Source organism: Lygodium microphyllum, chromosome 21 (genome assembly GCF_053477565.2).
Source record: "Lygodium microphyllum isolate KBCC chromosome 21, Lygodium_microphyllum_v1.1.10, whole genome shotgun sequence".
In the NCBI taxonomy this organism is placed as follows: Eukaryota; Viridiplantae; Streptophyta; class Polypodiopsida; order Schizaeales; family Lygodiaceae; genus Lygodium; species Lygodium microphyllum.
In genome coordinates this window covers 125,392,760-125,408,368 of record NC_141155.1, presented here as the reverse complement: position 1 = coordinate 125,408,368, position 15,609 = coordinate 125,392,760, and the positions used below count along the sequence as shown (strand labels likewise).

The window sequence follows — 15,609 nt, the reverse complement described above, 5'->3', positions numbered from 1 at the left end:
ATGCAGCATCCTTCATGATGAGTGCAGGGCCCAGGCTGCAGCGTGAGATGGTCACAGCTTCACGAATCAGAATCACGATTCACACACTACAACCTACAACCACACAGAAATTTGAGATAGAAGATTCGAGACGAGAGAGAGAGAGAGAGAGAGAGAGAGAGAGAGAGAGAGAATTTACAAGATACACGAGGGCTCTAAGCCAGCGTGTGTAAAATCCTAGTACGAAGCCATGAAAAAGAGAGAGAGAGAGTTTCTTGCTATCATTCCCGTGCGAGGATGCACATATTGTTTTGATCGTGCTATGGGGCTCATTGCTACTATTCATGTGTAGCATAGCAAACCATGGTACATGCCTTCCTACCAATGTAAATTATTGAAAACCTTTTAAAAACACAAAAACCTAACAAATACAAAAAATAAATAAAAATAAAAAATATCCACTATTTTTGAACAACAAATACAAGTTAAAAATTGACACCAAATTTTAGAAAATTGCAAAATCCCAATAAAAACTTGAAAAATACATTGAAAACCCTTAAAATTGAGAAAAAATGGTCAAAAATAGCATAAAAATATTAGAAAATATTAAAAAATCCACAAAAATCCCATGAAAATTTCCAAACATTTTGTTGTTGGTTGCATCTCTAATTGATTCATTTTGACCTTTAAAAAGAAAAAACAAAAAATCATGTATTTTTAAAAATCTAGTAAAAATTACAAAATTACTTTAAAAAAAAATACATGCCATGTTTTTGTCTTTTTCTCATGTTGTAAATTTTGAGATTGGTTAGATTTCATTTTGGTTTCCTTCATGAACATGGCCATTACTTTTTAGTGTGTGTATTCAAATTAGGATGCATACACATCCTACAAGTATCAAAAATTTTTTTTTTTCATGCACTAACACATTTAGTTTTTAAAATGAATCAAATTGATGATGAGAGAGAGAGAGAGAGAGAGAGAGAGAGAGAGAGAGAGAGAGAGAGAGAGAGAGAGAGAGAGAGAGAGAGAGAGAGAGAGAGAGAGAGAGAGAGAGAGAGAGAGAGAGAGAGAGAGAGAGAGAGAGAGAGAGAGAGAGAGAGAGAGAGAGAGAGAGAGAGAGAGAGAGAGAGAGAAGCAGAAGAGAGGAGCGTGATGGCGGGGAGCGAGCTCTGAACCCTACTGTTGGCCTGTCGTTTCTGCGCCCGTCGCACGACCTCTCGTCGGTCTCTGGCCTGTTGCCTCCGTCGCTTGACCCGTCCGCGCCCGTTCGGACCCGTCCGCCCTGGTTCGCGCCTTTTTTGTCCGCCTTGGTCCGCGCCCGTCCGCCTTGGTTCGCGCCCCGTCTGAACCCTGCCCGACGTCGGCCTGACCATCTGCGAGCCCCCGGGTGTACGATTGTGCCGTTTTTCTTGTCTGGCGGTCTCTGCGTTTGCATGACGACCTGCCCCGCGATTCCCTGTGTCGGTGCGCCCGCCTGGCCCCTCGTCTGACCCGCCCTGCTGAACCCGCCCTGTTGAACTTGTGACTTCGGCTGACCTGCCCTGCGGACTTGAGACGTCGGCTGACCTGTGACCTGGCTGACCTGCCCCGCGGACCTGCGACGTTGCCCTTGGCTGCGCGCCCTGACAGAGAGAGAGGACAGTAGTATGACTGGCCTGGATATGGCTTTTATCGACCAGACGGTGGTAGCCCTTGGTCCTGATTCTGATACAGAGGAGCCGGAGGATATGGTTCCGTGCACGGAGGAGATGCCTTCTGGTTCTGACCTGCCGCCTGCGGGCAAACGCTCCAAGCATACTTCCGACGAGACAATGGGCCCTCAGGAACGTTCCTATGCACAGGTTGCCTCTGATTCTGTGGATTCGCAAGAGATTGACTGGGAGCATTTGCTGGAATTTGCCAATACTCTGCTTGGCTATAATGTCCAGCATAATCATGAAGCTTTTTCTGACTCCGGAACTGATGAAGTGCTGGACGCCACAGTGGACCTGAAATCAGTCTTGCGGTCTTTTTCGGTGTTTTATGACCGTGCAGTTATACTCTTTTTCACTGGCAGGATCCCAGTGCTTTCCCATATTCGCCAGTGGCTGCACCATTTATTACAAGGGGAGTGTGTTGAGGAGATCTTTCTTGGACTCCGCGGCTTTTATGAGGTGCTATTGAAATTAGAGACACATCGGGCTGAGCTCCTGTCCAAGTTGCCATTGTTCTTTGATCACCGCTTGGTCCATGTTGTGCCATGGCGCCCTATGGCAGACTTTCAGCGCCTGCTTTAATGTGAATGCCCGGTATGTGAAGTGAAAAATTGTCCGGCGGTCTATTGGCCATTGTTAAAGGATGCGATGGCAGTTGTGGGAACGGTGCTGGTTCCCCCAAGCCTAAGGGCTATGAATCGAAACCGTTTATGCATGTTATGGGACACGGCCAGGAAAAGGCCTGCATGGCTTCGCCTCAATTGCTCTGGCATGCATCCTTTGCACTTTCGCTTGAAATGGGGCAACTTTGTAGGACACTACTTTTCATGTGGTAAATTGGGGCATTTTATGGCCGAATGCCCAGAGAGACAACCGTCTTTAGATGATGCGCATGTTGTGCTGCCTAAGGATGACATGGTGCTTGATGCTCCGGCACAGGAGGTCCCCCAGCCACCTAATGTTGTGGATAAAGGTAAACAACAGGTCTTGGGTTTGGATTCCCGTAGCAATGATTGGCTCGAGGCACGTCCCAAAAAAGGTACAAAGTTGGATGCAGGCCTAGCGGATTTTGGGCCTAATGTTTCACAGGATTCCGTGCGCACGTATATGCGCAGGAAAGAAATGTTCTCTTCATAGCATGCTGCGCATACTATGGCTCCTTCTACCCCCCGTAATCAGTCTATAAGGAAAGTCTATACAGACGGTCCAAAGGGCCCACCTGCTAAGTTGGCGTTTGATACTAGAGGTAATGTGATTACATCCTAGGATCGTCCTTATCCCCATTCCACTCCCAAGGCAGTGGATATTCCATCTGCCTCTAAAGCGGGCCGCCAGAATTCTTTTGCAGTGTTAGCTGATTTTCTGGATGAAGGTGTCCTGGACGCTCTCACAGAAAAGGTGAAATCGAGGCAACATGTGCCTCGTTCCCGATTCTCTTTTTTTTGAAGATATATGAAGATAGCCACGTGGAATGTGCGAGGCATTTGCTCTTGTCATAAGCAACATGCCATGTGGACTGTCTTGCATGAGAACCGGTGGGATGTCTTGTGTGCGGTTGAGCACAAGAGTCACGGTGAAGCAAGAAAAGTTGTGGATTGCCATGGGTTTCGCCTGTTTTATGCAGGGACACATGCTATGCACTATTCGGGCGTGCTTATGATTGTCCATGAGAAATACCAGCCTGTTCTTATTAAAAATGATGTATAGGGCCGCTTTGTGGTAATCGAAGTTTTATTTGAAGGAGAGATTTTATGGTTGCTGGGCCTCTCTGCTCCGAATGACCCCGCATCCCGACGGGATCTTTGGAAGACTTTGTAGAGCTCCATGTCACTTGGCAGAAGGGGTTTTTTGATGGGGGATTTCAATGTGTTGACTCTTCTCAGTTCACTTCAGGGCATTTGGTAATGGATGCTCCGGAAAGTCGGGTGTGGAATGCCTTTGCTCTTCACGTACTTAAGCAAGATCTCTGGTCTTGGCTCCACCCTTCTTCTTCAGGGTTTACTTTTCATTCCGCACAATATGCAACTACTTGGTCGCAGTTGGACCGAATGTATATCATGCAGGGGGATGATTTTCTTCCCAAGATGCTGGAAATGAAAGTCTTGCAGCAATATGCCTTGTCGGACCATTTCCCTCTCCAGCTTGAGATGCTTGCACAACCTATTGCACCTTTTACGCAGTTGTTGGATAGACTCCCTTTACGTTTCAACTCGTCTTAATTGAAGCATCCAATCTTTCAGGGCTATAAGCAGCAATTGATTGAGAGGTTCTTATTGGACTTCGCCTCTGAGGGCTTGGCTTCCTTTGCACGGCTGCTCTCTAATGTACAGCGGGTTGCTCGGCAGTATGGGATCCATCATGCCTCTATTTGTCGATGGCGTCGACATGCAGCGGAGGACTTACTGGCTTTGGTCCGTTCGCTGTTGGTGGACATCCTAGATGATGAATTTCTGCTGTCATTGGCGATGCGTTTGGCTGATCTTATTCAAGTATTTCAGTTGAAATCTTATCAGCAGGCCAAGCTGCACAACTTGACTGACACATTGCAAGATAGTGCTTGTCAGACTCATAAGTTCTTTTGCGCCTTGCATGCTTCTCCTGGTGGAGAAAATATGACTAGATTCCAGGATTTAGAAGGTTGCATGGTCACTGATCCGCAGACCATTGTCAATATGTGCCAGAATTATTTTATGGATCTTCTTGGTTCGTCTCCGTCGCCTTCTAACCAGGTTACGCATGCACGCTTGGTCTTCTATGATTTGGTCCGCCAGCAGGTTCCACTTGATATGCAAGCTACTTTGGAGGCAGATATTTGCGAGGAGGAGGTTATGGATGTTTTGTTACACCTGCCTAAGGATACAAGTAATGGTTGGAATGGTCTCACCAATGAATTCTTTGAGAGCTCGGCCACCCAGCTGGTGAAGCCATTGGCGGCTATGTTTCAGCAGGTTTGGGAAACAAGGGTCATGCCTTCCTCATGGAAAGAAGGCCTTATCAAACTGCTTCCAAACGTCCCTTCGCTGTTAATGTTGCAACACTGGAGACCAATTTCTTTGATGGGTTCGATGTATAAAATCTTCTCCAAAGTGTTGGTGAATCGGCTTCACAAGCACCTTCCAACTATTGTGCATCCTCTCCAATATGGTTTCATTAAGAGCCACAACATTCTGCATAATATCTTAAATGTGCAAATGGCTATTGACTATGCGAGGCACTCCAGCCAGGAAGTGGTATTGATTCAATTGGATCTGGAAAAGGCTTTTGATTATTTAGACTGGTCTTTCATTGCAGAACTTATGTCTGCTATGGGTTTTGGTACTCGGATATCCTGATTGATCTACACCATTAGTGCTGCGGCTTCTTCACGTGTTATGCTCAATGGTGGGGTTACAGAGCCATTTGTCCTTGCACGCTCGGTCAGACAGGGTTGCCCTTTGAGTCCTCTCTTCTTTGCCCTAACGACTCACCCGGTCCTTTCAATGTTATCTTCAATGGCAACTTCTGCTCAGCTGGCCGGATTGTCTCTTCCTTTGGGACAGCACTTCATTAGCCTATCTCTGGCTGATGATAGCTTTATGATTTTGCGTGCGGACAAGGACAACATTCGCAAGGCATTAGATGTTTGGACGCTCTTTGGTCATGCTTTTGGTCTTCGCATCAATGCCTTCAAATCAGCCATACTCAATTGCACGGAGTCTGATTTACAGTCATTGGGCTGGCAGGGTCAGGTTGTTTCCCGTGGCTCCATTGTCAAGGATCTTGGATACCCATTGGGGGTGGATGTTTGGCCAAAGGAACTACTGGAGTGGATTTCACAGAAACTGGCAGGGAAGTTTATGTATTGGAAGTCGCAAGCGTGGCCATTCCATGTCCGCCTCAAAGTGGCTCAGACAATTATGCTGCCAATGCTCACATATTTCTTATCATTGTTGCCGTGGACTCCTACTACTTTGAAGGCTCTCACTCGCCCCATTCGTTTCATGTTATGGAAGAAGGATTCATTGCAAGTAGGTATTTCGTGGATTTCATGGTCACATACATGTATCCCCAAACGCCTGGGTGGTGAAGCTATTTTGGATGCTGAAACTCATATGCCGGCTCTTTGTTGGTCTCTTTTTCGCACCGTGTGTGTGGATCATCACCCGTGGACCATTATAGCCCGTTATTTTCTTGAGGACAGCGGGCTTCGCCATGGTAATACATGACTTCGGTGCTCTTGGTGGCATGTCCTTAATGCAGACTCTCGATTTTCCAGTCCCTCTTCCTCTCTGTTATCGCATTTGGTCGGCTCCTGGAAAGTGGTGCTTCAAAAGGCGCGTTGGCATCCAGTGGGGGACCGCTTGCATACTAACTCCTTTCAACCGGAATTGTTGGCAGTCTCGAGATTACTTTCATGGGAAGACAAACATGAGCTCAGACCAAGATTTAACCGCATGGCCCGTTTGGGTGTGACTTCAGTTGCGGATGCCACCCTTGCCACTTATAATGTCTTCGCATCGTTTCGTATTGCCAGGAGACTTTTCAGGATCCTGCGCGGATACTGTGATTTATGGGAACAGCTTTTGTCGGTGCTTCGGGGCAGGCAACCCTTTCCTGCCTTGGCTGTGGATCGTCCTTGGCAGGATTGGGACCTTGCAGGCCGGTTGAGTCTGGAAAAGGTCTCTGCTAATCAGGTGTATCATCTTCTCATTAAAGATCATCAATGGCTGGGTGTGAAAGCTAATATTGTATGGGGATTGCGGAAATCTCAGTCGTGGTGGAAGGCAACTGTGATGGAGGGTTGGTTGAATAAGACACCTTTCAAATGCAAGGTCTTTCTTTGGCGGGTAATGATTGGTGGTCTTCCTCTTGCCTCGGCCCTTTCCAAGCGTAGAATCTCGAACGGCAATTGTTTCTTCTGTACCACTACTGTGGAATCGGCCCGACATCGATTTATTTCTTGCCCGCTCACCAAGAATATCTGGTCACTCTTGTCACAAGTTTGGCGCGCAGTGGTGGGGTCCTCACTAACTCCTTTCGATTGGGTTTTTGTGCACCCAAAATACCCCACACCGCCACAGTTGCATATGAAGATCTTATTCCACTTTTTCAGATACTGGGGATGCTGGCACATTTGGACCACGCGGAATGCCTTTCTTTTTGATTCGGCCTCTAATGTACCGAGACACATTGCCTGGCTTAAAGGTCTCTTGCATTGGCAGATAGATCTCATTCGGCTCTTGGACTTGCTCCCTCGGGAGGACTTGCTTCCCTGGCATATGGCAATTTCCTTTGGGTCTTTGCCATGAATTGTGTAACTTTTTCGTGGCTTAGTAATGGGATTTTACACACGTTGGCCTAGGGCCCTCGTGTATCTTGTAATCATGTAAACTTGTACCTTTTTTTTCGTAATTAATACAATTACCTTTTACGAAAAAAAAGAGAGAGAGAGAGGAGGTGAGAAGAAGAAGTAAGATGGACTTTGGTATTTTGATGGTAGAGCTCCTTGGGGATTTATGCCATCTATGGAACTCTTGTATTAGAAATGCTGACGTGAGGCAATTTTCCTTCTGTTGCAGTTTTAGTATGGTGGTTGGTAGAGAACTCGTTGTGGCTTTCACAAATTTTGAAAGCTTGTAATGAGAGAAAAATCCTATTCTGAGAAATCATGTCTAGTTTTGAGAGAGAGAGAGAGAGAGAGAGAGAGAGAGAGAGAGAGAGTGTGTGTGTGTGTGTGTGCGTGTGTGGCTCTAGAGTCCTTAGTCGACAAAGGAGCAGGCTTGACAGAGTAGAGAGAAGAAACGTAGGCAGGTGAAAAGTCGACTGGAATGTGGGAGTCTGGGGGCGCTCACGTTCGGGCCAAAGTTTTGCCCCAAATCGTAGTCTGCAAAAACACCGTTTCTAGAAACACTGTAGCGTTTCTAAAACGCTAGAAATGGCGTTTCGTGTAACTAATAATGGGATTGGAGGATGGTGTGGTGAGGGTGGGGAGACTTGCATAATGGCGCTCCCATGGGGGGATGGGGGACTATTCTTGAGGTGGGCCTTGTTGCTCGGTGGGGGGAGGGGGGGCGCACAACACGACCACCCGCACTTAGTTGAGGTTGTTGGGGCTGTGGCTACATAGGTTGCTTATGTAGTGGTTGTCTCTTGCGTCGACATCATTAGACTCTACTGAAACCATCATCCTCCATCTCAACAACTGCTTGTTGCGTGGCCTTAGCCCTAAAATGTATGCACTCAAAGGCTTCGTGCCCAAAATCATGGCAATGAAGGAGCTACTTGGGCTATCTTGTTACAATGATCTGTTGCTTGAACTCATGCCATCCTACCTCAATTTTGAGCAACTATGGATTCATCCAATACACATCATTGGATCAGCAAACGAAGGGGAAGGATTGTGCCAAAAAGTTGTCCATCCCCATCAGCTTGTGGTTCTCGACCACAATACCAAGGAAGAGGAAGGTAATGGAAATTAGGATATCTGGGAAAGTTTTTATGTGAAGTCCATGATTGTGAATCAATTGTATTACCGAACTGGGGAGCTCATTGTGATATTCTGACTTTATTTTCAATCTACTTGACTTCTCGCAATTAGATTTGAAGAATTCTAGACCATTAAATAGAGGAAGTCTCGAACAAAAATAGTCCGAAGTTCGTAACCCGACACTTTCCGAGTTTAATAGAGACTGTAGCTATCCTTTATGGAAGTCACTACACGAATGCAAGTCATGGACCATAAGTCATAATTGACTAAATCCATTTAAAACTTAGCAAGTAAGGCAAGTTTAAAAGCTTTAAGCTTTATGAAAAAAAGAAGAAGATTAAGAGGAAAATGACGACGAAAAGGCGCCCCCCCCCCCCCACCCTGTTGTACTAAGAATTGTTTTTAGCCACTTAAACAGCCCCAAAACATGCTTATTTTAGGCTTATTTTAGCCAAAACCCGAAAACGGGAAGCGGTTCGAGAGAGTTAAGTGGGGGAGGATCTAGAACCCTAATTTTCTATAAATTGACAACCAGCCCTCTACTCTACCCTTAATCTCGTTTTTGCAGATTTCAGGTGTTTCAGCTTGCTGCCCACACCCCATTCGTGGAGGACATCTCAGCCGAAGCTATCCACTGCTGTCTTCATTAGTTGGGGCCTGATTTCAAGCCCCTTTCACGCAGTTTGGAGCTGATTCCAGCCAGGCGACTACTGTTTCTGCGCATACCTACTGCCATACAGCCTGCCACGTCATCACAGCCCTGAGTTTGCTTCCTGCCGGCTATCCTGCCTGCGTTTTTAGTCTTTCTCCTGTAGGCTGTCCTGCCTGCGTTTTTAGTCTTTCTCTTACCTGCTGCCTACGTTTTTAGTTTTTCTCTCTCCTCACTGGTGCCTGCATTAGATCTAGCTTCTCACTGCTGCGTTTGCTGGTGTTTGACATTCGGAGGCTGCCTTGCTGCGATTCGGGATCCATTCGGAGTACGACACACTCTCCAGCTCATTATCTCTGCCCTGATTCTTGAGATACATGAGTTCGATGTACAATATTCATTCACTGCATAGTGTGTTTGCTGCATGAGCATCGTATTATTAGTAGTCATATCATTTCATTTATTAACTGTGTTCATTGTCTCTAAGTTGGCCTAATCCTAACCCTAACTGTGTTCTTTTATCAGTCTATGCTTTGTCGTATGGTTTCTGTTTATGATTCTGTGTTAGGGTATTTTCTTTACATCTCTCCTTCCCCTCCCCTCCCCCCTCTTTTTTTGACAAAAAAACGGGGTATAATTTCTCCTAAATTTGGAACCCTGAATGCACAAGCAAAAGCCCGAATTTTCCTTCTCAATCATAGCAGATAACTCCAGCAATCTCCCCCTCTTCTCAGTTCGAGGAGAGGCTTAGATTGAAGCAAGATTATCCGAGAGCCAGGTGAATTAGTCACGGTATCTCTGGCAGCCTCTCTAGACCTCAAAGATCAAATTGTCAACATCAGATTGCATCTTGAAAGCTTCTAGATTGCTGATTTGCCAAGATACCCTCCATAAAGAGCTCCTCTTCTTGGCCACAACCCTTCTTCTTCAATTTAACTATAGATATGAGGCATGAGGAGTCGATGGAAGGTAGCCTGAGCAAGAGAGGAGAGGCTTTTCTCAAGAGTATAGAGCAAGAGGGAGTGGGGCAAGAGAAGCACAAGGACAGGAGTTCTCGTTACAAAGACAAGGAGGATACTCCGCAGGCTCTTGGAATCGAATCCTCTATCCCTTCTACCCTACTTCCTTGTGGAATCAAGACTCTTCTTGATTTTTCTAAATTCCTAGTGATCGCCATCCCCCATCAATGAAATTCCCATTAATCCAATTGCAACAACCCCAAGCTCCCTTGCCAAAATCCCCTTCACAATCTTGCGATTAAAGATCATGGCCCCAAAGAAGAAAGTTATGAAGGTTGCGGAGGTAAGAGCTGTCAATAACGTTGCGGGCACAATCACTATAAATGGAATGACGAGTACTGGGATTACAAATGAAGCTGCGAATACCATCAACCAAGCTCTCGTCGTGGATCCCCAAGTACTATATTTTGATAATAAAGGCAACTAGCAGGCCATCATTCCATGAATTGGTAACAAAAAGCTGCATTCGTAAAATAGAATTTTATTTATTTCATGCATATAATCTTTTAAAGGAATTCTTAACCGAAAATTCCAAGGGGTAATTTGGGTTTGTACAAGATGTACCAAGGAGAGTATAAGGAAGGTACTGTATCCTTAAACGACATAATATTTTTGATTTGTATTGATCTAACGAAATCTCTGATGGATAAACACGGACGCTAATTTCCGGTGTATAAAAGACCTTGAGATGGAATTGTCAAAAGAATACTTTTCGTAATAAAACTAACCAAGATATTTTTTTATCGCGGGCAAGGACTCATGAAACTCCATTGAGAAAAGTCCACCAAGGGAGTTACTCTCAAAAATAGAAATCTTGTTTAGATTTAGTCCAAACTAGATCCCGAGGAAGGGGAAATCTGAGAAGACTATAGGAAGGTATTGCCACTTACGCTAAGTTTTGCCTTGATATTATTATTTTTGGAAAGAAAAGATTTGTATTGGAAATAAATTTGTTAAAATTTTATGTATAATACATTTAAAATTAGATGCTCATGATTGTAAGTTAGGTACCAATATTTTCTAAAATCATGAGGCTAAAAGATGGATGATTGGGTACAGATCGCCATCTGAGGCAGTATTCCGATGAGCATAGAATGCTGACTCAAGCAGTGTTCTTGATGGCGCTAGACCTCCCCACGGTCAGTGTGAATAAAACCTACTCCAAGGGGTTTTTTTTTTTGTTTCGTGTTAGTGAGTATAAACCAATCATGACACGAAAGGTCTTGTTGTAGGAAACTCTAGTTGGCATGAGGAGGTGAGGATACAAGGGGGCTTTGGTCATAAGCTCCTTAGGCGTTTACGAACTGCCAACTACCCTTTGAATTCCAGATAGTATCCTAGAAGTTCCAATACTAGTTTAGGAATTGAACTTGGAGAGAATAATACCTTCGGGTTGACATCATTCTAGTTAGAATAGAAAACATTGTAAAAAGTTATTTTGCTTAAAGGATTTATTGAGAAGGGATTGCTTTACTCTGTTTTTTTGTCGTGAAATAAAGGCATGTAACAAATTTGTATCAAGAGATAATTCAAAGAAGCTATTTTTATATGTTGAACCTAAAGTGGTAGGTAATTAAAAATACTCTCTCGAGGGAAGCGGGAGGATGGACCCCCGATCCAAACCTGGTTGGGTTGTCTCAGTGAGCCGAGAGCTTTCCTAAGAAGGAATAAAAATCACATTTTTGATAGGCAATTAGAGATCAAAAAGCCTGACTTGCATCAATTTAGAACCATGGGTAGAAGGGATTAGAGTATCACACTTCCCTTCATCTCCCGTTCTCTTTGAACCTAGCACAATGCAAGCCCGTTTCTGTCAGCAAATTCTATAAGGGGTGGAAACTCGAACCGCTGACACTAATCAACCGTTAGTAGTTGATTTGACCAAAAAGACTCAGGTCGATCTTCATGGGAAAGGCCGGAACTTCCACTGCGGGGTAGACTCAAGTGAGCCTAGTTAGCAAACTCCAAGGGTTTTCTTCAAAATCTTGGACGGCGTTTTCTAGGACATCTCTTGATGGGCTACTAACTAAGAATGCACCACCGAGGAAACAGCTCGGGCAGGCATGTTACACTATTGATAAGCTTTTGTGCTGCATCCAAAGGGGTGAGTCAGCAGCACCTCTGCTATCCGTGAGGTGCCAATTTGCAACGTGGAATGAAGCTAGTATTGAAGCTGTGCCTTGGAGGGGGAGTGACACATGACCTGTCCAAAGATTGTGATCTCCTCTAGTTCCTTCTTGGTCCCACGAACTATCCAAAGTTTTTCCATAGTGAGGATGACACACAAGGCATTCGATTGTGGGGCACCCGTAGAGAGTGCCGACATCAGACTAGAGGTTTCCATTACGCGTTCTCCATGGACCCGCCAGAGTGAGCTGCTGGTCTCTGAGGGTGAATGCTGCTACAAGGGGAGGGAGCAGCTGGTATTCAGCTGAGAAGGAAGGCGAGGGTGTTTCTTTTGGCTGTTTTGGGGGGGGGGGGGGCGTTGCGAAGGAGCAGGCTAAGGTGGGTGTGTGCAGGTCAGTGGCTGGTAGGTGGCTAGAGCAGGGCCATGTCAAGTGGCAGGAGACCAGGGGGCAGTGTGGCAGAAGAGGCAGTGTGGTGTGTGCAGAGAGTGTGGTGGAGGAGGCAGTGTGGATTAGCAGGGCAGTGTGGGACGGGTACAAGGCAGCATGGGCAGTTGGTTTGCTTCACATTCCTATCATCCTTTTCCATGAGACTTTTTAGGACATGTTTTGTAGCATGTGCTTCTGTTTGTTACTTCTTTTTTGCATGATATTTTATTTCTATAGATATGCTATTAGAAACAATGTATCTTAAGATGTACATGCTATAATAATGTGGGGTAGTCTCTTGTCAATAAGGTCTATGTGTCTCAACAGAGTTGATATCTGAGTTCAACATCACTTCTTAGAGTGGGTTAAAAGCTTGTGAAGTAACATATATTTGAACATGAGATAGTCAAACCTTGGGGTACATCTGCCAAAAGGTAAGATCAAGGATATGCTAAAGTAGGTTAACTGTATAAGGTATCCACATCTACAGTTGTGCACACAAAAGTTGAGGAGCATAGTTGTCCCATGATTTGCTTTGTATTTGGCAGGACTACTTTAGTTGGAGTGTGCTGGTGTCTTCTCTTCATGCTATTAATTTTGGTTCTTTTTTGCAGGAAGGACCAATACGAGTGCAAGTAAGCACAAGTGGCCTCAAGAGTGTTATATCCACCATAATACAAATGGTTACTCTCTCCACTAGCTTTGACAAATCATATTTTTGCTTAATGCAGACAGATTTGTGACTTAATAACTTAAGAATCTAAGGAGAAGTAGCGAATTTTGCATATGCAAAATGTTCCTATTTATTCTTGCTTAATATCAGGTGGTTTATTTTAGTGGCAATGTAAATGCTTTAATTTGCTTAGAAGAACTGGAAGCATGTAGGTCAAAGAAATTGTTGTTCTTAGTACAAGAATTTGGAAATGTGGATGCACAGGCCAAAGGTTTGTGGTACTTTAAAAGGTTACAAGTAGTCCATTAAGTAGTTGGAACCATCAGAACTGTGTGAACACATTGGGTGCTGCTCTCAATTCACACTATAGAGCATGCACACATGGCTTAGTAATTGGGATGTCCAGGATGGGGGCTCTTGCTGGAACTTGGTAACGTTGTCAACTGGTTTGTCATTTGGTCTGTCTCCAACAAGGTAGACTGTTTGCCCCCAGGGGAAACTGACATCCAGTAGGAATGGATTATGGGGATATTCTAAGGAACTTCCTTTCATTTTTCCTGGTATTTCGAGATGTGTTGTTTGCAAGCTCCTGATCCTATGCGAGCACACTGCGGCCTACAAACTTGCTATCCCCCTGCAATCTCTTCTTCTTTTAACTTGAGGACCATAGCTGGTTTGACCACAGGAAATCGCCAAGCACATTTTCTGGTGATTGCTGCCTCACATGCTCAGCAAAATCATATACAAGCCTCTGAAAAATTGGCGTACACATAAGTTGAGCATAACTGCACACATTTCAGAGCTTATATTTGTGGCAGCAACTTGTCATTAGTTTCCTTCCACTTGAAGGTTGTTTGGGATAATCAATGTTTGCCCATGCAGTTCAAACAGTACGAGGAAATTGCAATTGCAACCTAGTATATTTTTGCTTTGGATTGCACTCTTCTTTGTCAGGTTCTTGAACAACAATTATAGCCAGTTTTGCAGTGACAGTACACCTTTTTCCGGTTGACATGTTAACTGTTGTAGTTTTTGACTACTATCTTTGTGATCTGGCAGGTTGAGGAGGCTCAAGCAAGAGAGGCACCAGTACAAAGATTGGCAGATTCTATAGCAGGTCCATTTGCCTTCACAATTATGGCTGCCTCTGCTGCGACCTTTGTGTTTTGGTATGCTGTTAAACCAGAAAAACTGCAAAAGCTTTTGTTTTTGGCACCATTTCTCCTCATCTGCTGTGAGATTATGACCAGGGATTTGTGGGAGTTCGTTCTTTTAAAAATTCTTTTCAATTTGGGTTTTCAGGAATTTTTTGGCTGCACAGCTCTTTCCAGAATTTTCTGAATCTCTCAATGATCCTTGCCATTCTGATGGCAGCTCACTTCTGTTGAGCCTGAAGCTTGCGATTGATGTGTTGGTGTGTGAATCGACTCTATTAAACCTCTTTCTGGCTTATTCAAATAACTGTGGCAGAATGAATGCTTTAATTTCTCATTTTAATCATTGTAGTTGTCAGTTCTTGAAACTTTTTCAGCACAGGTTTGAAAAAGTTTAAGCTCAATTGCCAACTGTCTTGCCTTCTTTCTGGCTTATTCAAATAATTGTGGTGGAATGAATGTTTTACTTTCTCATTTGAACCGTTGTAGTTGGCAGTTCATGAAACTTTTTCAGCATAGCTGCATAACTCCTAAAGATATGAGCAAAGTGCCAAATGAATTGTGTATTGGTCTTAAATAGCAATTATTATTATGTGGTGTCTTGCAGAATTCCGCAAATGTAAGGTTTACTTCTAGAGTCTTATCGCAATAAGGATGCTCCATCCTCTATGTGTGCGTGTGTGCATGTGTATGTGTGTGTGCATGTGTGCGTGCGTGTGTGCATGTGCACCCTATGTGTAGTTATAATTGCGCAAGTGCTACTTTAAAAAGCTTTCACATTTTGTAAAATGTTTAATTTGGTCTTGCACCAGGTGGTTGCATGCCCTTGTGCACTTGGCCTTGCAACACCAACAGCAGTGCTTGTTGGTACATCTATGGGTAAGATACTTGTTTACTCTCTCAAAACCTTTACTGTATAACAAGAACCATTTCAGTCAATGGGGATATTACCTTTCCTTCTGATTGGTACTGCATTGCTTTAACTAGTCTGAATGCTAATGCACACACTTTGAACTGAACGATTCCTGTTGCATGGTTTGTAAATTTGGTTGTGCAACAAATTGTCGTTTGTTTTCTATGAAAGATTTTATTAATGCTTGCTGACGATTTGCTAGATATCAAACAAGCAGTAGGGGATTGAGCCAGTGGCTGGTAATGGGTAGACTGATTCACATGTTACAAGTGGTAGGTGAACATGCCAGTGGCTGGTAATGTGGACCAGTTGTAGACTGACTCACATGCTAAAAGGAAATAGATGAAGATGTAGAAAAAATGTTGAATACTTGTTTGCTTGTGATATTTTATTTGAATATTGCCTGGCAAGGGCACATTGTTGTAAAAGTGCTTGGTAGGACATGGCTTAAATTATTACATGCTAGCTTGATTTCTTTAATGCAGCCTAGATGGTCTGCTACAG

General features: G+C 44.2%; 1 protein-coding gene across 2 annotated transcripts in view; it reads left to right on the top strand.

Annotated features, from left to right (window-relative positions):
- Positions 1-15,609, top strand: part of LOC148018520 (copper-transporting ATPase PAA2, chloroplastic) — a 124,212-nt gene that overhangs the window by 85,640 nt on the left and 22,963 nt on the right. For both annotated transcript variants that reach the window (XM_087661821.1, XM_087661822.1), the window contains exons 9-12: positions 12,980-13,048; positions 14,098-14,207; positions 14,341-14,452; positions 15,005-15,071. In XM_087661821.1, the coding sequence (XP_087517947.1) occupies positions 12,980-13,048; positions 14,098-14,207; positions 14,341-14,452; positions 15,005-15,071 (358 nt within the window). The remainder of the gene's footprint in view (positions 1-12,979; positions 13,049-14,097; positions 14,208-14,340; positions 14,453-15,004; positions 15,072-15,609) is intronic.